Below are 24,503 nucleotides of genomic sequence, written 5' to 3'. Positions count from 1 at the left end.
GCCAAGCTCACATCCAACGCCTACAATACCTGCCAAGTCTCCTATTTGCCCACCTATCTAAAATACTAGTCCGGGCTCAACCCAGCTTAGAGGTCGCATTTAGGGTACATGATTTAAAACAATGTCCACACCTAAATGCTAAACAGCCGAGGCTGTCGCCACAGTTTTCTTTATCGCTTGTCCAGTAAACGTATTTTTAAGTCGACGTGTGGTTTTTCTTTGGTCGAGATCCACCATTCTCAAAGCCTCTGCGTTGCACGCGCGTTTGATGAGGATCTGCCCTCGCGAAGCGCTGATTGGCTGAGGCGGGCAGGTAAGGCGAGGCCAGGTGAGAAACTTGAGAGAGAGAGGCTGTGTGGTAGAGAGGGGAGGGGAGAAGAGACGAACCGCGGAGATCATCGCCACGGACCCAGGTCGGCTCGTCGGGCACACGAACGCGACTGTGGCCAAGGGCTTCCTCCCATCAACAACGAGCCCGAAGTCCTGCAGACATGGGAGACGCGCTCTCCACTCAGCTGCTGGACGAGGGCACGCGTAGACTCGTGAGCGGTGAGGGAGCGAGACACACCTGGCTACCAGCTTAGCCACGCTGCTTACCTGGCTACCTGTGTACCTGCTTAGCTACACTACCTGCCAGGCTCGCTGCTTAGCCACACTGCCTACCTGTGTACCTGCTTAGCCACATTGGCTACCTGTTTACCTGCTGAGCCACTGCCTACCTGTTTACCTGCCTAGCCACTGCCTACCTGTTTACCTGCTTAGCCACACTGCCTACCTGTGTATCTGTTTATCCACATTGGCTACCTGTTTAACTGCTTAGCCACTCTTTGCTTACCTGGATACCAGCTTAGCCACTGCCTACCTGGATACCTGCTTAGCCACACTGCCTACCTGTGTACCTGCTTAGCCACATTGGCTACCTGTTTAACTGCTTAGCCACTCTTGCTTATTTGGATACCTGCTTAGCCACTGCCCACCTGTTTACCTGCTTAGCCACACTGCCTACCTGTGTACCTGCTTAGCCACATTGGCTACCTGTTTAACTGCTTAGCCACTCTTGCTTACCTGTTTACCTGCTTAGCCACACTGCTTACCTGTGTACCCTGGTTACCCGCTCTTTCCTACCGGACTATCTCGCTTCTAGCTTATCTGACATCTACATATATGGCTGCCATGTACCTGCCTACCGTGAGGTTGAGCTTAAGCACATATTCTTGCATCCTTGCTAAGCTGTGAAAGGTGAGCATTTACTTGCCGACTTAATCCATCTCCCTCCTGTCTACCCGGCTACCCTCCAGCAGTCGATGTGGTTAGTTTACCCGGGTGCTCTACCGAAACCGGTCTGATTGGTTATTATGCACTCGCCTTGCTACCCAAATCCCTCTGTACGCGTACCCTGTTTTGACGTGTCCCTGCTGCTCTGTTGATATGGCGCAGTGGCACAATGCTCCAGCCACTATGTACAACGTGCGCTGTGCAGGAGCAATACACGTGTTGACGCAGCGCGTTTATAAATTGTTAGAAACTGCACAATGGATGGTATTTCACCTGATATTTAATTCGACGAGTGAAATGGCGTTTGCTTTAAATAAAATAATCGTCGCACGTAAAAGATTTAATACATTGCATGTATATCTATCATAAGGCAATATACAGCTAAGCTGTAATTCAATAAGCCCATATTTGTGCAGTTATGCAATGAGCTGCAGGCGTATTGCGGGGTAGACTGTGCGCGGGCAGCACAGGGTGGAGTTCAGCAACATCTATTGTTATACTTTACTTCTACGCTCCCCGCCTTCACCAACCCGCACCGACCAGCGCGGTGAAGTATGGTCATATCACCCCCAAAATCCGCAGTGCGTACGTTCAAATAACCCTCAGAATCCAACAGTGAATTAATTGACACGTCTATATAATTTTTCGGATTACGTTAGCGGACCTTTAAACTGTAATCGGTGCCTGTACAATTGGTGATACCGCTACCGTCGTGAAGTCTGTGTATTGTATTCGTCGTAATGATGACGATAATACTCATAATATACAGCGCGTTGTCAAATCCACTGCTGGAGGGGAAGACCTCCCAACACTGGGTGGTGTTGATGGTGTTGATGGTGAACCCATCGGATGAAACGCGGAGCTATGAGAACGTGGGGCACGTTGAGCAACGACGAGACACATTCGTAGCGGTGCTCTCCGCCTGGCTGGGGGGGGGGGGGGCACTGCCTAGCTGAAGGGGAGTTTGGCAATTGTATCGATTAGTTATAGAGACACTCAGGGCATAGAGCGGCTTTACATTCGGTGTCATTCCCGTGGGGAGCGGTGGCGCAGTGGTTCGCGCACTGCGATCCGAGTTCGAATCCCAGCCACGGTTGACATCAGTGACGAGTGTTATATGAACCGGTCCACGGACCGCACCAATACTCCCCGCCTTCATCAGCCAGCATTGACCGGCGTGATAAACTATTAGAACAACAGCAAACAAACTGCAGGAACGACGCGGTGTGGGGATGGGGTTCATCCAGCAGTGGGTTGACAGAGGGCTTATTTTCTAGTTTGAATTATGCTGGACTTGTTCTTTTTTAAAATCCAGCTATCCCTTGAACAAAACAACCCCCCCCCCCCCAGCACACTTCTTTAGTCTTAATTTAATCGTGGTTATCAAAGGAGGCCTTTCCCGAGCGTGCTAACGAGCAGCACTTTGCCCCGAAGGTCTGGGCAGTGTACATTCTCCATGGGCCGTGTGATTACGGCGCTTGATTGCAGAAGCAACATTGCGTCTCTAGTTGGTGTGTGTGTGTGTTTACCGCCGCAGCTTAATATTACAAAATAAACGTTAATTAACATCGTAATAACATTTTGGTAAGGACTGTATGGTAAATAGATGTTCTATTTCGATTTAAAGCTTTCGTGACTGCAGGGATTCATCTTCTTGGTTCTTTCGGTAAAGTCACGTAGAAGGGAAGTAATAAAATAATAAAAATAAAACATAATAAAATAATTTTCACGACGTTTCGGCCACAACGCAAGCAGCCGTCCTCAGGTGAAGACCAGGTCTGTCGGGGAGACAGCGTCTGAATGCAGACGCTGGTCTTCACCTGAGGACGGCTGCTTGCGTTGTGGCCGAAACGTCGTGAGAATTATTTATTATGTTTTATTTTTATTATTTTATTACTTCCCTTCTACGTGACTTTACCGAAAGAACTAAGAAGATGTTTTATTGTAAAAGTTGTCTTGTGTGATGGTCGCTTGTCTTGCTCCTGCATTATTATTTTATATTTATTGTGGAATTTCTTTGCCATGTTAAAGGTGAGCTCTAAATCCTCAGGGTGTGCTTAATACTTTTTCCCAAATGAACACACACAGCGCGCGTGTGTGTACTTGGACCAGAAACTTCCCGAGTTATTTTAATGGCATGGTTCACTGCTCTGTTTGTTACTCACCATCAAAGGGCATTGCTCAACATTCGCAGAGGAAAATGAAAACATGACTCAAATGTGCCACTCGTGCTGTTTCTTTGAATTATCACACGAAAAAAAACAGCCTACGTTTTCCAACATTAGAATGACCTAACTAGCACTACATTCCAAACTATGAAAACAACTTTTATGGAGACGTTCAGTACGTAGGTTACGCGACAACCCGGTTAAATTACACTCATCCACATTATTGGCGCAAGCACAAAAACACAACTTAGAAATATAGGATGTAACAATTATAGGCGTTAAACTGCAGTAGCTCATAGCACCCACGATTATTGGCCTTCTTTCTGTTTTATTGGGATCTATAAAATACCTCTGTCGGTATATTTGCATATACCCATCTCCCCAGCAGCAGGGAATAAAACAAACATTGTAAATGGCCCTTTATGGCCAGCTCTGTGAAGCGCCAGGGAATTTGTTTTTAAAGGCGTTTGTGCAGGGTTTGGCTGACCATCAAAGCGAGTTTCTAATCGCCCACATGACAAGTGTAATGTGGGCAGCAACAGGTTAAACAAAAACAACAAGATGCTGTAATGGCAGTGGTGAGCGCACACATAACAGCGCGTTCGTCATTAACACTGCATCTCAAGAGATATTGTTTTTTCAAATAACGTTTGAGGCAGTGGCCGTTCTTGAACTTATAGTTACTACTCGGCATCTGATCATAGAAAAGTGTCCATGTCTGTAACTTCAACATTCTTCATATCAACTACTCTCCCACTCCCCCCCAGACAAAAATTAAAACCTCAGAAAACGAAGGTGCTTCGTTATAACCGAGCGTGATCTCGAACTTTAAGTCCACATATCTGCCCCTATTTTCTCACGAATAAGAGCAGTCGCCTCTACTGTTCGCCTGTTATAGTGTAACCGCTTATTTGCATTGCGAGCGACGGGTGTTACGAGTTGTGCTTTGAACAATTGTTAATTTGCTTTTCATCAAAATGTAACGACGGACAAATCAATGGCACCCAGAGGAATCTCAAACGGCCAGGGGAGAGTCTCTATTGCCTCTCGTATTGTACTTGTCATGATGATGTCAATAGGCTGTGATCGTTTCCCATGCAATCGTTGGGCAGCGTGACTGACCAAACAGGTTGGCCATGGAATGCGCCCTCCTGCAACCATTTCAGACGGCAACTCGCACGGACGAATGGAGTTTTCACCTCGGTGGTGACGTTAATAGGGCATTGAGTCCGTGTGCCTCTCTGGTGCTATTGTGTGGCCATGAAATCACATGATTGTACGGGACTTCATTGTCACAAACTCGGGCGTTCTAGTATACGCTGGAATTAGTTTCAAATCTGTTGCACAAATGTGAGCGCACAGTAGTTTCAGGTTTAAGCACATTGGCACTCTAGAGACGAAGTGACAGCCACCTATACTCTATGTTCTTAAGTGGTGTCTTAATTTAGACATTGGAGTGCTCCCGTTTGGATGCATTAATGACGTTTTACTTTTGTCACTGTAAAAAAAACGTCCTAATACTTCACAGGCCAATGCCATGTTTTGTTAACATATTTAACAACTGCATTTTGAAATCGGTTGCGTGTGCAATAGAAACAGTCAAAATAACTTTTGACTTGGTAAATACACTGTAATACATTAACACAGCAGACATTGCATTTTTAAACATAATAACCACTTACATCTGCTAAAGATTGGAAGGCTTTGCGTTCTTATGTAAAGTCCCCAAAGTGGTGTTATTTGCACTTAGACAAATGTGATGCTCATTAGGCATGGCCCTTCCAGTGGCTTCTGAGTGGCGGTCATCACGCAGCTTTGTATCTCTCGGGCACTTGCCTGGAGCAGGAGCAAAGATCCCCTGTAGCCTTAACAGTATTTTTGGGGCAGTGCTGTTCACGAATAGCACCTATGAAGGACGTAACGGCACACGAAGGGTGGGGTGTGGCCAGTATCCACGCTTTGTCTCCCCAGTTACGTTGTTAAAATACCTCGCCTGGTATACAGGAGGTCGTCGGTTCGATCCCGACCCTGACGCCTGCATATTTGGAGTTTGCGTGTTCTCCCCCGTGTTTGCGTGGATTTTTCCGGGTTCTCCCTCCACATTTAGAAACGTGCTATTGAGAGTATTTGGCTGATACAAATTTACACGGGATGGGCCACTTCGTTGAGATATCATTGGTGGCCAGGTGGCTTTTGAAAAAAAACACATCTATATAGTTCAGTGGGCCTTACCTGGTAAAATAAAACAAGTTGTATATTTTGTAATAGTTTCGATTTACACACCGCACCAGGTACTCATTTGATTCCGAGCCGACCTAGGGGACGGCCCAGGAATCGTTGCAGATAATCGCCAGTGATTATATTGGTGGCCGTGAGCAGACACCGAACTCCGATCCGTCGGGGGCGGTCTGGTTCGTAGCGCACGGCCGCTCGAAGCCACAACGCTCAACTCCCCCGCGGTTTACCGAATTGCAACTTTGCTCGCCCTCTCTGCCTTTGCTACGGCAGCGTGGTGGTGGTGGTGGAGGAGGAGGAATCGAAGCGCCGTGTGAACGCGTCGCCACGGACGATGTTGGCAGCTAACCGTCGTCAAGGGGGGGGGGGGGGGGGGTGGTGGCTTCTCTCTTTGACTGCGCGCAGGCAAAACGAAGCCAGCCGGTGTCCGTTTACGGGCACTGTAGAATTGTGCTGCGTGTCCGGCAAACGACGCTGGCCTGCCTCGTCCCCCGCAGTCGTCGTAGTTGGATGGAAGCTGCTGGCGCGATTGTGGGGACGAGAGAGTGGCGTTGGGGGGGGGAGTGAGAGCCAGGGTCTCGATGGGGGGTGGTGGTGGAAGTTCAAAACGTGGCGATGTCCATTGGGCCCCTCGTGTGCACCACGGGCGCTGGTTTAGAGCGGTGAAATTTCGGCCATGGGAATCGAATTGGGGTCGCTGGGTTTGGAGCGCAGCGCGCTAACCACTGCACCACCGCTCTCCAGCACACACACAGCGCGCTAACCACTGTACCACCACTCTCCAGCACACACACAGCGCGCTAACCACTGCACCACCACTCCCCAGCACACACACAGCACGCTAACCACTGCACCACCACTCCCCAGCACACGCACAGCGCGCTAACCACTGCACCACCGCTCCCCCAACACACACAGCGCGCTAATCACTACACCACCACTCCCCAGCACACACACAGTGCGCTAACCACTGCACCACCGCTCCCCACACACACACAGCGCGCTAACCACTGCACCACCACTCCCCAACACACACACAGCGCACTAACCACTGCGCCACCGCTCCCCACACACACACAGCGCGCTAACCACTACACCACTACTTACCACACACACACAGCGCGCTAACCACTGCACCACCACTCACCACACACAGCGTGCTAACCACTGCGCCACCACTCCCCAGCACACAGCGCACTAACCACTGCACCACCACTCCCCAACACACACACAGCGCACTAACCACTACACCACCGCTCCCCAACACACACACAGCGCGCTAACCACTGCACCACCACTTCCCACATACACACACAGTGCCCTAACCACTGCACCACCACTCCCCACTCACACACACACACACAGTGCGCTAACCACTACACCACCGCTCCCCAACACACACACAGTGCGCTAACCACTACACCACCGCTCCCCAGCACACACACAGCATGCTAACCACTACACCACCGCTCCCCAACACACACACAGTGCGCTAACCACTACACCACCGCTCCCCAACACACACACACACAGCGCGCTAACCACTACACCACCACTCCCCAACACACACACAGCACGCTAACCACTACACCACCGCTCCCCAGCACATAGCGCACTAACCACTGCACCACCACTCCCCAACACACACACAGCGGGCTAACCACTGCACCACCGCTCCCCAACACACACACGCAGCGCGCTAACCACTGCACCACCGCTCCTCAGCACACACATACTTCACGGGCTATATTGCCTCCTTACCTGTGACTGTTTCCGTCGAGCCAAATATGTTGCTCAAAACTGCAATCATATTCCGCAGCATCGCTGCTCACACCATACCATTCCCACTTTTCATCTCGTTATTGTCAAGTTCTTGTGCATGGCCACATTTTGTTGCATTTTAAAATACGGTATTTAAAACCACCCGTCTTAAACGTAAAGTTCATATTTGTTATTACCGGCTATTGTCCGTGTGGAGGCTTCTCCTACTCAAAATATAACCAACTGGTTAGTACTGAAGCAAATGCCGTATTATGATCAACACAATTTCACATGCACTTTTAATTTGCCATATTTCATGTCATGAATGTAGCCTTCGTGACGCGGCTGAATGTGTGCGCTAATTCAAATACAGTACTTGCCAAATGACGTCTCAGGTTCACTGAGCAGGTGCATTTTCACTGGGTCTCGATGTGGTCACTGTTTGCCTGCAATGTTCCCAGTTTAACGTTGCAGCAATGAAGGGAACTGTATTTGTCTAAGACAAAAACATGGAAACCAATATATTATACACTCGTTCTGTTTACACGTCAAACAATATTTTATATTTATTGGAAACGAATAAAAAAAACATGAATAATGGTAACAACAGAAGTACAGCAGCAGTTGTAGGTGATGTTGGATTAAGAATTCACTTTTATTAAGATGGGTCAGGATGGTGATCAGGATTTGATTAAGTGATGAAATTAAATTAGTATATGGCCCTTTGCAAATCCCCTGCTGTAAGAAGACCTCACCCCATTATGGTGGCTGCTTGACCATTATTTGCCATGCTCCTTAGGGCAGGTTAAAGGGCAGGGGTGGAGAACCGGTTCGGCTATCACCGCTGATGTGAGCCGTGATCGGGAATCGAACTCGGGTTTCCGAGTTTACAGTGCAGTGCACTCAGCGCCTTCCTGCGATGTAAGATCATGATGGTAATTTTGGATGGGGGCGAGAGTTTTCTGGAGAGCCAGTAGATTAATGTTGGTAGACACAAGCACAACGTGTTATAATAAATGTAAATTCGCATTTGCAAACCCGCCACCCCCTTCCATTTTGCCACTTAAACCACCCCATACATCCCCAAGGGTTGTCTAACCAAGTAGGAGGCAAACAGACAAAGCTGACTAATATGTTCAGCGGTACGAAAAGTCGGGTGATATGTCAGGGCATGCAAAGAATGAAGCCGCAGGCCTCTTCTGGACACCAGCTGAAGGCGGTCACTGTGTGTGGTGGTGGCGATGCTCATCGCTGGTGGGGGGCGGGGGTCCCTGATGACCTTTGACCACGGGACCCTGTCACTTCTACTTTCATATACGGAGCATGACAATCATCGCGTGTAGCGGCAGGATGGAGCCAGTTTTTGCCAATCCGTGAAATATGAGCGATGGGTGAGTTTGTCGCTTTTTTTACACGAAAGCCGCGGCACAGGTTGAATAGAGTAAAGTCATTGGCAAGGGCAGACTCGAGATTCGGGGAGTGACGTTCAAGCTGATGTGTGCACGCTGCCTTGCCAGAGTCAGAAGTGACGTCGCTCATCGGATAGTTTAATATCATGTGTCATCCTTGACAGTACCGGATATGATAGTTTAGTTTTTTTTCACATGGTGAGAGATAACATGAACAAAAGGTAATGGCTTTTAGATGAAAGAAAAACTCACTTGGTCTCCAGTGCAATATTACATTGTAAGGATGAAAAATACATTCATTTTTTCAAAAGCATTGTTTTGAAAGAATTTTGTTTGGCACACACAAAAAAGCCTAAATGTGACACGCATGTCATCAGATGACATTTACATCGCTGATGGTAGCTCAAGATGTTTTTTTTACACAACTATGCAGCTGGTATTTTCCTGTAAGGCACAAGAAGAACATGCGTGGTGAGATAACATTCGCATACTAAAGACATAACTCAAACTGTTAAGAAAAGTAAGTGGGCTTGGGCAGCACGTGTCGCTGGAAGGGGTGATGGCCAAAGGTCAAAAATCGTGACGGAGTGGCAGCCGAGGAACGGGGAGTGGCAGCCGAGGAACGGGATGCGTCCGAGGGAAGATCCAGCGATGAGATGGGAGCCATGAAATTGGCTCCTGTGCAGGTGCCCAAATGGATTCGTCACATCGTGGAACCGCGAGAGAAGGGTGACCGACGACTTGGGGGGGCCCTCATCCAGGATTGGGTTGACGCGTCGTGACGGTGAAGCTGACGAGTGGGCAGAGGCCAGAAAATAATCCGGTTTTTCTTACGATTTGGTGACACTTCTTTTGGATGTCGTCTTTTTGAAGGCTCTGGCTCTGCAAACCCGCATCATTCCACGTGTGCACGAGCAGTTCCTTGCCCCGCGCGATTGAGAGTTCGCGTGATGGCTGGGTGTGCAAGAGCTGACAAACACACCGACGTCACTTGCAGGGGAGGAACAAAAACAACAACCCTAGACTTAATAGAGAAAAAAACACCCTCGGCTATTTTGTAAGCAAATTAATGTAATTAAAATGTAGACGTGCAAAAGCAAATGTCATGAAACCCCTGGACAAATATTTGCGTGTTGCCTTGTGCTGTGCCCACAGGTGTTTTTTGAGATAGAGTAGAAGAAACGTCATGTAATACTGTATGTGTGCAATCTTGTATACGGCCCCAACAAAACCATTTTTGTCAATCCACTGCTGGATGACGGCTGCCTCACTATGCAGGTCGTGGTGGATATATCGAACATGCTTCACACGTTGGTTGGTGTGGGTCGGTGAAGGCAGGGTGCATAGACGTGGAAACATAGAATCACTGTACAACAATGGATTGTTCTGCACTGACAGCCGCTGACCACCAAACAACGTAGCCCCGCAACCACGTGCAACGAACCGACCTTGCATGTGTATGGCTGGTCATCCATCTAAGCACCATCTAGGCTCAACCTTGCTGAGCTTCTTGAGAACTTATGAGATCCCGTGTACATTTCAGAATGTTTGATCATAGATGCATAGTCATATACAGCACAGTCGTTAGTCAATTGCTGTATAATAAAATGTTTCTGCACGAGTTATTTTCAATCTCCCCTTCAATGATCTCACTGCAGCTCTTTAACTCCACTGGCTTTCCGTTTTCTATCGCTGTCTTTTCAAATACCTGACGCTCATCTCTTCCTCTCTTCATGGCCTTGCCCCACATTATCTTGCCCCTCGCATCTCCTTCCATGTCCCCTCTCGTCATCTTCATTCCAAATCTTCTCTGTCTCTCTCCTCCCTGTGCCCAATCCTGTGTTCGGTCCTTCTCCCTCCTTGCACCCCTCCACTGGAATCAACTTCCCCTGTACATTGAGCAGGCCCCCTCCTTGACATCATCTCATCCCTCTCTTAAAGCCTCACCTCTATTGCCCAATATCTTCCCTCCCCTCGTCCCTCCACTCCTTCACGTCTCTCCCCCTCGCCTTGTGTGATTCCTAATTTCCCTCTTATCGCTGTTACTCATTCTTCAATCCATGTACGGCCCTATCAACTACGGCATTCCATTATGTCATCAACTTGTAAGCTATGTCAAGCGCATTGGGTGAAGGTGATCCTTAACTATGGGGCCGTCCATAAATGACGTCACGCGATTTTGGACGATTTTTTACCCCCCCCCCTTCATCACACGACGTCACAAAAAGTCAGACCCCCCCCTCAAATATGACGTCACAAAGCTCTGCCCCCCCCCCAAAAAAAAAACATGCTTCAAATCGCTTTAAACTATTGTCATTGTAGTGCGTATTTTATGTGGCGCTGCACTCTGATGTTGTAGGAGAAAACATTTATTAAAAAGTCTATTTAATTAAGTATGTTGTAGGAGAAAACATTTATAAAAAAAAGTCTATTTAATTAAGTAGAACGTGTTGTTTATATTTATTTAAAGTTGCGCATTTTGATGTGACGTCACATTTCTCAACCCCCCCCCCTCGTCACACATCGTCACAAATGTCTGACCCCCCCCCCCAGGTGCGTGACGTCATTTATGGACGGCCCCTATGAATTATATTATATTAAGCTTTTGCTCAATGGATGAAGGTCTTCCGACGCCTTGTTGGTCAAGGGGGTCGTGTGTCTGTTCATCACTATGTGTCAGTGTGGGCTTGCACTCGCTTTTGATGTTAGCCGTGGCCAATAAATCAGCTGTGGGGAGTGGCTTCGGTTTACAGCAAAGTGTGCTAACTACTGTGCCACAGCTCCTTCCCATATATATTATCTTTTACTGATTGTGTAGCAAGAGTTGTATTTTAATGGCTATGATGGGTTTTTTTTGCAGAATTTAGGTTTTGGCCTACAAATATGCATTCGTGTCAGATTATGCTATGCAGGACAATTTCGTATCGTTTTGGGATTTTCGGATTATTTACATGATGTACCGATCCAAGATGTATTTGTGTAGACAAGAGTGACATCACCCGATGCCACGTGAAACAACAGTAGTCTTTGTGGGAAAGAAGACAGACGTGACGTGACTTGCAGCGTTCGATCAATCTGAAACAAGATATTTTCGGATCATCCAAAATTTCGCATCTGGGGCTGACTTTCAGGATTTTCAAGTTCATCCAAAAATTGAGAGCACATCTACGTGTAATATATATAGTAAATATTTATGCACCAACAACGTATCGCTGCATCTGAACACCGTATGCTGTCCACGTATTGCCACAATTCCTTGCAGCAGGAGGCTAATCATGGTAATTGTTGTTACTGCGTGTAGTATTGCTCCACATGAGGTGTAATGTGGACGGATTGTTTGAAATTGGCTGTCTCGCACAAATTCGGAGCGTCCATTGCCAGTGGGAATTTACTCAATCTGGCAGTCACAGGTAGTGATGAAACAAGAAAGGCCACTGCTATATATTTCTTACAGATCCCCCAGTCTATTGCAGGTGGAAATGGACTGGCCAGGTGTGCAAACCGGGATTATAAAACAGAGTTCATAATTGCGTTGCACAGGAAAGTCACCAATGGGGCAAGCCAGCTATTGGCATGTGTCAATATTCAATTGCTTTCTGTAAAGTTCTATGCCATAGAATTGCATGGGGACCATGACCCTTGGGGGGGGGAGGGGGGGAATTGATAGCCGTATAATTTACCCGCTGCAATCTTGTTGCGTTGCAGCAACAATCGTCATCATTCTCTCTGACTGCGAAGTGAAATGGAGCAATAAAACACGAGCGCGGGATTACTGGCTTCGACACATCGCTTTTGAGTAATTATAAGGCAGTTGTGCATGCTTGGGAACATTCGCAGCATTCTAACAGCATGATCACGAAACAGGTAAAATTGCACGTTGTTATAAATAGTCCACGAAATGTGTGTGAGATGATATCAGAAAACAGAATTACAGTCCTACGTGTTGTGTTTGTTGTACAACTTTAGCCTAAAATGTTGCATTGGTTGATAAAGTAATGTGTATTGAATTCCTCGAGTAAATCAAACAACTGATTTATGAGCTAAGGCCTATTATGAGATACTTTTTGTCTTCTGGTTTTCAGTAAAATTTTTGTTTGATCAAATTGGAATTATTTTTCAATGCGCTCTGACCCAAGAAAGAGACTAACACAACGTCATACTATAGTACTTTACATGCAGGCTTATAAACCGGGAATAAAGAGCTCAGACACTGAACTCCCAGTTTTACTCGGGGCACACAGAAAATGAGACATTTCCAAAATTAGAAAGTCACTGCACACCTGGCAAAAAGGAAGCGATTTTGCATGTCTGACAGTGTACCGGGCGTGGGTTTTTTCCAATATCGAGCTTTGAACGTTTTTATTGGGACCTCGTAAAGACTTAATCTCACTTAAACTGCGCTGCCTGTATTACGTGGCCTTTGCTGAGATGCATGGATCAAAGGTTACGGTGAAGTTCAAAGTGTACCTGTCACTATCACCTACGTCGCGAACCTCCCGTGCAACTTCCCGAAAAGCCGTGCGAGTCCTACAAGTCGTTCGTGAACTCCGCCTTGTGTGTTTTTGTTGCAGAGAGGACCCAACGGTGCCTGGATAAGCTGGGCCGGCTGTACAAGCAGCAGTATGCCGTGGCGCTCTTCAACTCCGTGCGGAGCCAGATGGCCGAGCGGTCTGAACCTCAGCCACAGCTCGTGCCACGCAAGGTGAGCCAGCACGCGCAGCCACACCTGAGGTCACGCTCGGGGTCACCCCCAGAGGTTGTGAACAATGGCGCACCAATTGGTCGTGAGTGGTTTCAACGACATCTGTGGCACCTTTTTTTCCCAATATCAAAATGAAAGAAATAGGTTTAATCTTTCGATTTAAAGCTTTCGTGACTGCAGGGATTCATCTTCTTGGTTCTTTCCGTAAAGTCACGTAGAGGGGAAATAATGAAATAATAAAAATGAAACGTAATAAAATAATTCTCATGACGTTTCGGCCACAACGCGAGCAGCCGTCCTCAGGTGAAGAACAGGTCTGTCGGATGCTGTCTTTCCGTCGGACGCTGTCTTTCCGACACACCTGTTCTTCACCTGAGGACGGCTGCTTACGTTGTGGCCGAAACATCGTGAGAATTATTTTATTATGTTTTATTTTTATTATTTTATTATTTCCCTTCTACGTGACTTTACCGAAAGAACCAAGAAGATAGGTTTTATCTGTTTCGGCAATACAACCTTTGGCAAGACATCAGGTCTGCATTAACTACACGTACAAATGAAACGTGCTCGGATAATAGATGCATTGCCTTTGAAACTGATTGGCCTACACCAGAGACAGCCTTCTTTATGGCCTCGTCTTACCACCAGTGTGAGACCAGAGAACGCCAAAAGGCGCACAGTAAAAATGCAATGCGAGTATTAGAGCATTTATAGCTCGGGTTGAGCAATTATATTTTCCGGATTTCCACTACGCTGGTCTTCACGAGATGGGATTGTGGGTGATGGTAATGGATCACACACTGAGCCATCCATCCGTTTTAATTGTGACCCAGGAGGAGGCCACCGAATAAGGTGAATTACAAACGCAGTTTTGCGATACGATGCGTCTACTTCGTGAAGAACCACAACTTCTCCTGCATTGGAACACCAGTATGCAATGCAATGTGAGCTCTGAACCCGGCGATCTGAGTTTAGTCATTGGCCACGGCTAACAACATCAGTGGGCAGTGGTTTCTGAAACGGTGCTAAGCAACCCCCCCCCCCATCTTTCATCAACCCACACTGACCAGCGTGGTGAAGTATGACCAAATAACCTCTGTGAGTGACACAGCCTGGGGACGCCTTCATCTAGCAGTGGATCGACAAAGGGCTGTGAATTCTAGATTTGAAGCTTTCGTGACTGCAAGGATTCATACTCTTAGTTCTTTCGGTAAAGTCACGTAGGTAAAAATTTTAATTAAAATTAATAAAAAATAAAATAGTAAAAATCACGACGTTTCGGAGGCAACACAAGTCTCCGTCATCAGGTGGGACCGTCACAGCACGATTTGCTGCATCAAGGCTGTGAATTATCACTCTTATGAGAGCTGACGACCAGTGGTTGTCTGTGTACAGATCCGGTGTCTATGGCATTGCAAAACATTCAACTAAGTTTGTGTGTGTGATCTCATGGCAATAACCTTGAACTATAAAACATAACAATCATAGTGACGATGCTGTACAATGAGTCTTCCAGGATTGACGTGACGGGCAGCAGCGTATGCAATCACAGACCACACCTAACACACCCAGACCTCAAAACAATAAAAAAATGACCGTACTTGGTTATGCGCAAGTGGCTCTGACACTGCGATGTATGCGAATGAATCACTCTTAATAGTTTGTTCCCATAAAAAAAAACTGCCTGCTATAGTGCAAGAGTCTGATGGGAACGTCGTGCTGATGTCGTATGACGAAGATGACGAAAATAGAATATTTCACATCCATCAGACACACCCTGAGGCCCGCATGTGTCTCCATGATACCGGAATGTCATCGGACCTGTCCGTGTTGTACTGGGGGGCCACACGATGGCCGTGAATGATGCATTGTGTGTGCAAACAGGGCTATGGAGAGGGGTAATGTCATCCTCCCCTTTGCGGGCCCAATTCTGGATAATGTGGGTTAACTATGCAGGGCATACAATTTAAGTTGAATGGGATTTGTTATTTCTCATAAATGTTTGAGGCTAAATGGTTCTAGTGCAGCAGTGAGTCTCGGCCGTTGTCCCGATTGTAAATGGTTTCTTGCATCTCTCTGTAAAACCTATAGTATTCTTACACATACGATGGGTATGTATTTACGTGTATGTGTGTGTATATATATTTTTGTGGGGAGTGGGAGTGCAGCGGTTAGCATGCTGTGTTACAAACCTCGTGGCTCGTTTGATTCCCGCTCACGGCCAACGCCAGTGACGCTTATTTGAACCGGTCCTCAGCCTCCCCTCAGCCTCATGAGTAGCTGGCGCGGTGTGTAAAAACATCGCCACTGGGGAGACCAAGGCGATCGGCGTGGTGCTGGCCACCAACCCCCTCGTGCGCCGTGCCGGCCTTCGTAGGTGCTCGCTATCAGCAAATTTCCCCAAAAGTCTGTTAAGGCTATATGGGGGATCTTTGTCTTTGTTTTCGTGTGTATATATTTTCCTCCAACACGTCCGATCAACGTGGTTAAACCAAATACCGCTCTCGTGGAGGAGGCCCTCGTGGCGATCTGAGCAAACACGCACCGCGCCACACCTTCACCTGCGTTGACGTAATATTTATTGTTTGTACCGCATTATGGCAAGTGGCGGCGCATTGGTTACCATTGATTCTAAATACGCTCGATGGATGCATAGAATTGTGAATGCGAGAGAAAGGATGACTTTCCAGTCGCGTATTTTGTGAGACGCAGTGGTTGACGCGGTGGTTAGCGGCGCTGCAGTCTGAACCCGGCGGCCCGAGTTCGATTCCCGGCCATGGCTAATGTCAGCGGCTAATGACATCTGAACCAACTCGCACTGAGCAGCACGGTGAGGTGTGGTCAACAACCCCCACAACTCGCTCAAGCATGGGAGGCCTTTATCCAGCAGTGGTTTGATGAAGCGCTGTAAGTTATTATCACAAGTCTCATGTGTAATTGATTCACGTACACTCTTCAACAACTGCAGACACTGCATGCACTCCAAAGGCAATTGAATTGTGACCCCCCCCCCCCCCCAAATGACATTTTTTCGCAACTGCCAGGAGGGTGGTGACTGGTGAGTTTAAATAGTTCGACCTTTATTTTGTCTCATTTGCAAGAGTGATCTGGGGCATTAGTGTGCCTGTAAGGGGTGATGATTGGCATGTAAGTCCCACTTGAGTACTTTCGTATGTATGCATTTGTTTTCTTTATATTTTACCGTCTATATAGAAGCGACCTAGCCACAAATGATAGCTCAATGAAGTTTGCATTGACCACAATACCTGTGGTCGGAATGCAAACAAAAAACACAACTCTGATAATGCATGCACTGTCCTTGAAATTGATTGGTCCACACCCGAGAGTGCTTTTCTTAGAGCCTAGTCTCACATGGTGTTGGACCAGATGACGCCAAAAGGCGCCTTTTCGCGTTCTGACCGCAGGTATTGTGGTCAATGCAAACATGACTCTTTGTAAAAAAAGGTGTCAGTTTTGTTGTCAGATAAAAGGGTAAAAAAAACAATTATCATATTTTGCTCCTGGCAAAGGAGGTTCCAATGATTCTAAACACATGTTTCTAAACCTGGAGGGAAAAGTGGGAGGTCCCGGAAAAAAATCCACGCGACCACAGGGAGAACATGCAGACTCCAAATATACAGACGTCGGGGTTGAACCGACGACTTACTGTATTATAGGCGAGGTAGTTAATGTCTCGCCGGCGCGCGATGTACGCGCGTGCTAAGATGTTGTAAATGTATTAGGAAATAGATTTTGTGTGTTTCATGAGACATCAGGTATAAACCATGCAAACTATTGGATTTTCTTGACCTTATCTAAGCCACAGGGCCGTGCGGCATATGTCACGACTATGGTGCGTCGATGCCCTCGGGGAGGAGATGTCATGAGGGAAATCCCTTTGATGCCGCATAGGTGTGAGAATTGGGTGATGGCCTGCGATGGCATCGACTGTTTCGCCGACTCAAATCACTCTTCGCAGTCAACTCACGGCAGTGGATTGCGATCGCTGGAGTCACGTGCAAGTGGGGTCGGTGGAGTTGTTCAACGATGATAACAAAATAAATGTCCTGTAATAATGCTGTTTTTAAATTGTGCACTCTCTTTTAAACACGTTGTTGGCAGCCTGTAACTTACCACAACTGTTGGGCAAAGGCATCCCAATTTTGCATCAATCCCTACCGTAGTTGCCCCTGTCAAGTAGCGACCTCTGAACTCTGTGGTGCAAAACTATAAACTATTTTTTTTTATTTGACCAGGCAAGGCCAGCTAAGCTATTTATCTCTTTTTCAGAGGCGACCTAGCCGCAAATGATAGCTCAACGAAGTGACTTATGTGGAAAGCAGCCAAATACTCGAAACGTACATTGATTCCAAATGTGCAGGGGAAAACCAGAGGACCCAGAGAAAAATCCACGCAACCACGGGGCGAACATGCAAACTCCAAATGTACAACAGGTGTCAAGAATCGGGATCGAACCAACGATCCCCTGTATACCAGGCGAGGTAGTTAACATCTCACCACAGTGTTGTCTCACTGCTGCCATGTCTTCGGCCGAAGACGTGTACTCGTAAACACGATGCACATGCAGCGTATACACAGTGATCGTAGCAGTCCTGTAGGTGTGGTGGCACAGTTGTTACCCCACTATATTGTTATGAACCCAGCTATTTTAGTTTAATTCCCAGTCACGGTTAACATCGTTGGCGACTAATATCCCAACCGGTGCTGCCGGGGGGGGGGGGGGGGGGGCTACCTCTTTGCTAACCAACACTCACCAGCATGGTTCAATTGTGGAACCTTTGACGAGATCGCCCCGAATGCGTGCAATCTGGTCAGATCTCGGAGGCTAAGGAGGGTGGAGTCTGGGTCGTGTTTGCATGGGTGACCACCGCCGTGCACAAACCGGTTGCCATGGTGCTCGCGGGGCTACGTGTTGGGCAGCAGAGGGCAGTGCAGTAAAATAGATTCCTTTACTGTGCTATGCCGTCACCGACTCGCACTGGCCTGCATGGTGAAGTTTGACCAAACGAGACTCCCCGCGACTGATGCAACTTAGGGGGGAGGTCTTCAGCAGCGGTGGATGTCCAAAGGACTGGAGATAATGAATTAGACGGTTACACCAGTGTGTCAAAATTAGGCTGCAGCCGTATATTTAAAAAAAATTACGTCTAAAATCCCCCAAAATCACTCCAGCATGAACATAGATGCAAAGGTGAGAAGGTCTTATGAAAGGTCGTTGTTGCATTGGGACGCGACTTTCATACCGGACTGGTTTTTCAAGGGAAAGGCTGTTTTCTTTTTTTTAACAACAACAATACATTAGTAAAGGCCTTGCCAAGATTGTCGGAGTGATTTATGACGATGCTAATGCATTACTTATGAAACCATGCTTTATCTGTGGCCTTGTCTATTGTGGAGTGTTCGTCTGTTGACTCGGAGTGTGCTGCATATGAGTTGGACTTGATTTATGGGTAAGGTGGCTGACAATAAACCCTTGGCTCGAGGTTCGTAACACGACGTCAAATGCTGAAATAACAATCGTGTGAAATAAAAAAAAGGTGTATCAATCGGGCGTTATTGCAAAGTGGTGACACAGCATTCAAACTCGGACCGTGTGACCTCTCTGTTCAGGACCAACACCCTCGGCCTGTCGATAGATGCCCCACGGCACTAACGTGCACCGTACCGGGCGAGGACAACAATTCGCCTGGTTCTCACTCGTTCTCTCTTCATGCCCCCCCACACACACACACCTCGACGTCACTTCGCTCCTCACACTTGCGCCCTTGGTTACCCCCCCCCCCCACCTAAAACGCAATTTGATGCGGAGCTGGCATTTCTTTCAATACGTTTCGATTTACTCTTAGTTTTTTCGGTGAAGTCAAGTGATACAGCAAATCTGGCTGTGACGGGTCCCACCTGATGACGGAGACTTGTGTTGCCTCTGAAACGTCGTGATTTTTTATTTTATTATTATTATTTTATTTTGATAAATTTTTATTTATTTTAATTTCATTTTTTACCTACGTGACTTTACCGAAAAAACTAAGAGCATGAATCCTTGCAGTCACGAAAGCTTCAAATCTAGAATTAACGTTTCGATTTCTTACGTGACAAAGTAGTTTATTGCCCTCATTTCGATTTGCTTAATTGTCGTGCTTTTGTTATTTTACCTTTTGACATTCTGATGACCTGGGTCACTGTCGAAATTGAGATTGATCCTGGTCTCCAGGTGAGTCATCACGCGTTATCACCTGGTTCAACAAAAATGAACTTGACCAACTGAACTTGCGCGTCGCTGTGTGCCACCCACAGACCCCGCTGAAGCTGCAAGCCTCTTGGGAGGGCTATGTGTTCCAATACCTGCCCAGCAAGAAGAAGTGGAAGGAGCAGTATTTTGTGGTCCAAACTGACTACCAAGTGGCCTACTATGAGACCAAGCAGGTAACATTTGGTTAACCCGAACGCAACGCCGATTTGTGTTTCTCTTCATAGTGCGCTTGTGTGCGAGTTCTATTCACCCTCACGGCCAACACCGCTGACGAATAACTGAACTGGTCCTGGGCCTCTCCTAGGTTGAGCGAGCCTCTAATGCAGTGGTTCTTAAGCTTGCACCTCTTTGGTTCTCAATTGTAAAAAAAAATGTATATTGTTAATGAATACATAGGTTTGATGAAACAAAGTAGTTGCACTTACGCGCCCATGCTTAATTTGTGTTTTCGATGATTTACCTTCTAAAAAAAATCTGGCCATGTCTCGCGCCCCGAGAAAGGGCATCTTGCACCCCCAGGAAGTGCGTGCACCCCAGGTTAAGAATCACTGCTCTAATGGATACCTGGTGTGGTGTGTAAATATCACCACTGGAGAAACAAAGATGGTTAGCGTGGTGCTGGCCACCCACTCCCTCACGTACCGTGCTGTCCTTCATAGCTGCTCGCTAACAGCACAAACACCAACAGTCTGTTAAGGCTGTACAGGGGAATTTTGTCTTAGTTATAGTTCAATATTTGTGTGAGTAGTGGATAGCACGCTACACTACAAATCCGGTGATCCAAGTTGGATTCCCGGTCACGGTATCCAACACCGGTGACGATAATCTGAACCGGCCTTGGGCCACCCCTAGGCCGACTCGGCCTCAAATAAGTACCTGGTGTGGTGTATAATCATCGTCACTTGGGAGACAATGACAACCGGGCGTGGTGTTAGCCACCCATGTCCTCGAGCCATGCCGGCTATCGTAGCTGGTTTTAACAGCACTTGCCCCGATAGTCTACGCAGGCTATACCGGAGATCTTTGTATTTGTCCTTCAGAATCTGAAGATTTATTTATAACTGGAGGAATTCCATGAGCTATGAAGGTATTTTTCACAGATGTCAAGTACTTGCACTCGGCAGAGATTATCTCACAGGTGAACTTCTGAGGGAGGGTGAGGATGTTGTAGGGAATTGTAGGGAATTTCTGCTTTACTGACCTGGTCAAGGCTTGTGATAACATCAATAGGTCAGGGCTCTGGGTTATTATTCGTGCTTTTGGGGTCGTTGGCCCTCTGCTCACGATCATATTCCATATGAAGCTCCAGGTCATCTCAGCCACAGTCATTCCCTCCCTTCTCTATGCTTGCGAAACCTGGACCCCTCTTGAAGGAACATCTGCACTGGTTTGAAACATTCAGGCAGGCCTGCCTACGATCAATCCTTGGTTTAACCAGGTTAAAATGTGTGAGGAGCTCAAAGATCTTTGTAAGATCTGGACACGACTTTGTGTGCTGTGTGAGCATAAGCATTGGGTGTGGTGGCGGCTACACCACTCCCTCCTGTACCGTGTCAACCTCAATAGGTTTCTGCAAGCAACACTTTCCCTCGTGACCGAAAAAGTCAAATTGAAGAGTGTTTTTGTCTGAGAATAGGGTTTCCCCTTTTTTCTGGCAACAAAACAGGTGTTAAGATGTTAAAACACCGAACTGAAAGAAAGCTGTCTCTTGTGTGAACCAATCAGTTTCAAAGACAATGCACTTACTGTCAGAGTATGTGTTTTATTTGCATTCTGACCACAAGTATTGTGGTTAATGCAGACATGATTCCTTGTAAAAGGCTTCAGTTTGGTGTTTTAACATCTTAACACCTGTTTTGTTGCCAGAAAAAAGGGAAAAACCTATTCTCATATTTTGGTACTGGCAAAGGAGGTCCCGTAAAGTTTTTTGTTTATGCGTGTATTCTTGGACATGCACGGTTTGATTCAATCACGTGTTCAGGCAAAGCACAGTTGCAGCACCGTGTTTTCTGCTCCGGCCCATCAAACACAATGTCTGTTGTGGTGAATGTCACACACGCGTGGAGGAGGTAATGGGAGGAGGTCTGTGTGCTGTGTTTTCTCTGCGTGTGTTCACAACAAATGCAATACCGAGTGTTGCTTTACAAACCGGTCTGTCATGTTAGGACAAAGTATGGTTTGTGTGCTAGGAGGAGGGAGCATATGAGGTGGACGCCATTTAATAAAATGGAATGGTTATTGTTCAATTGAGCTCGTTTTGCACAATTGAGGCAAGCACGCCGCGTGAGACAATTTGGTTCCGTAAAGTGCTTTGCAGTTACAGAAATTTTTTACAATCTGCCATTCCGCACTGAAACACAATGGCCCGGTGCTGCGTACGATGACACGAGTTTGTTTACACCGCCGCGTGTTACCAGATGGTGCGCTCATTGGCAATCTGGGCAATATTCCCACAGCACGGTGGAGGTTGGATCTAAGCTGATGCTGGTGGGGTGAGAGTGATGGCTCCCTTCTAGACCACCCAGCCCCCACCATCCAGGAGGTGACGAGTGAGTGAACATGCTTTGTCGTCGTCGTCGCCGCTGGTGCAATTTTCCCCATAGTTATTTCCCGATCGTGCTTTTGGCGTCACGTCATTTGACAAAGAATCCCGTTGGGATTTCTCAAAAAGCAGTGTAACCCTTGGTGTCATGAGAAGGGTACACAGAAGCGGATATCACAGAACTGCCTCCGATATCCCTTCGAGTGACCTTTGGTCCACAAAGTAGGCTGCGGTACTCGTATGCCACGTGAGAGTAATGTTCGTGGCATGATAGTCAAGCTGACATCTTAATCCTCGGTGCTGTATATTATTTATGTGACGTACAGTGCCGAGAATTAATGTGCGATGGTTTTGTGCATTCATTGGCGACTGGGTTGAGACCATCACCTCACGAGCAATTGAGCGCAGTGCTGTAGCGAGGGGAGGGGAGGGCGGCCATCCTGGGTGCCCCTCCAATAATGGCGCAGCCCAAATTGCTGCCACTGAATTGTCAGGAACGAATGAAGCGGTGGCGGCTGGGGTCTCAAATGTTCGAGGAGGGTAGGGGGGCAGGAGTGGGCAGGCACGCAATGGATGGCACCTAAACTAACACTAATTTTATTTTACCAGGTAAGGCCCACTGAGCTACATAGCTCTTTTTCAGAAGCAACCTGCCTGGCCACGGATGATAGCTCAACGAAGTGCCTTATAACATACTCTACACGCAGGTTTCTGAATGTGGAGGGAAAAACCAGAGGACCCGGAGAAAAATCCACGTTACCACGGGGAGACCATGCAAACTCCAAATATACAGCAGGCGTCAGGGTCGGGATTGAACCCACGACCTCCTGCACGCCAGGAGAGGTAGTTAACATCTCGCCACCGTAGAACCGTACCCCGGGGGCCAAAATGTCTAGCTACAGACCTGCTCGGAAAACGCGGGGTTTGATCGCAGGCGTGTTGCTGGATTCGAACCCAGGCTCGCGGAGGAGGCGGGCCTCGCTTGGGTGGTGACCGGTGCCGTTGGCCACTGTCCCCCCCCCCCCCCTTGCCGTACCGTTGGCAGAGGTCGCAACCGGGTACCCGATACCCGTACCCTACCCGATACCCGGCTATCCGTACCCGGCCGGGTACGGGTACCCGTTTGCGACCCTGGTGCGGCCGGGTACGGGTAAGGAATCAAAACCCGTTTGCGACCTCTGACCGTTGGCTACTGTCCCCCCACCCCTGCCGTGCCGTGCCGGCGTGCAGGCCTACAAGGACGGCGCGGAGCCCAGCGGGGTGCTCTGGTGCGCCGGCTTCCAGGTGCTGCCGTCCCTGCAGAAGTACCAGTCCCTGGTGGCCGTCTCCCCCAATGCAGGTGGGTGCGGTGGGTGAGCAAGTCGCCCAGAACCACTTCGGAGGCTCGGCAGGCGTTTGAGACGGGTTATTACTTGGATGGGTGATTTGCCTGGGGAATGCTACGTGTTGCAGCTTTGGGAATGCGTAGCGGCCAGGAGATGCCAGGATGGATATGTATTGAATTCATCTGTGCGGCTGCTCTGAGGGTTATTCCCTCGCGTGTGTAGGTTTTTCACGCCGTTGCAGAACCCTGCGAGCGAGGCTTTCCTTGGGTAAATAAAGGGCACTGCTATTCGTGCCGATTACCTCGCTCAACCCCCACGTCTTCAAAGCAATACGGACGCGTTCTCCGGTCGTGTAATCGCCTCATCTCCCCTTGTCCCCACGTCACCTGTTATCTCGGCCCAGCTTCTGAATACCGGACACATACGTGTCACTTTTTTTTTGTTTCATTTCCATCAGGAACTTGAGCGTACGTTGTATTATGTATTGGCCGTAGTGACTCGCAGATTAATCTCGTTCTTCTATTTATTTTTTAGGGAAGAAACAATTCACTCAGCCCGCTTCCCTCCCCCCCCCCCCCCCGCCTCCTGTCAATCTGATGTCTTGGAACGATCCAGGGCCCCAACATTGATCCACAAATCAATAATTATTTTGTTACTTTGTGTGGGGGGAATGGTAGCATCTTTTGTGGCTGCAGAGGTGGCTTGAACCCATAATGTACAGCGTGTATGTATCTCTGCACCAATCGATGTGTGTATTATGCTCTTACAATAAGATTTTGATCTGCAGAGTTCTGTAACGTACGATTCTTGTAGTG

General features: G+C 47.7%; 1 protein-coding gene across 1 annotated transcript in view; it reads left to right on the top strand.

The window, feature by feature from the left end:
• LOC133341836 (protein Niban 2-like) overlaps positions 1 to 24,503 on the top strand; it is a 52,631-nt gene continuing 28,128 nt past the window's right edge. Inside the window, exons 1-4 of the mRNA XM_061550610.1 lie at positions 1 to 549; positions 13,420 to 13,550; positions 19,866 to 19,994; positions 23,594 to 23,702. Of these exons, the coding sequence (XP_061406594.1) occupies positions 492 to 549; positions 13,420 to 13,550; positions 19,866 to 19,994; positions 23,594 to 23,702 (427 nt within the window). The 5' untranslated portion in view covers positions 1 to 491. The remainder of the gene's footprint in view (positions 550 to 13,419; positions 13,551 to 19,865; positions 19,995 to 23,593; positions 23,703 to 24,503) is intronic.

Source organism: Lethenteron reissneri, chromosome 12 (assembly GCF_015708825.2).
Source record: "Lethenteron reissneri isolate LAM-NWPU_2019-01 chromosome 12, ASM1570882v1, whole genome shotgun sequence".
Taxonomy (NCBI): domain Eukaryota; kingdom Metazoa; phylum Chordata; class Hyperoartia; order Petromyzontiformes; family Petromyzontidae; genus Lethenteron; species Lethenteron reissneri.
Note: the sequence above shows the minus strand (reverse complement) of the source record. Positions and strands in the feature narration are given on the sequence as shown.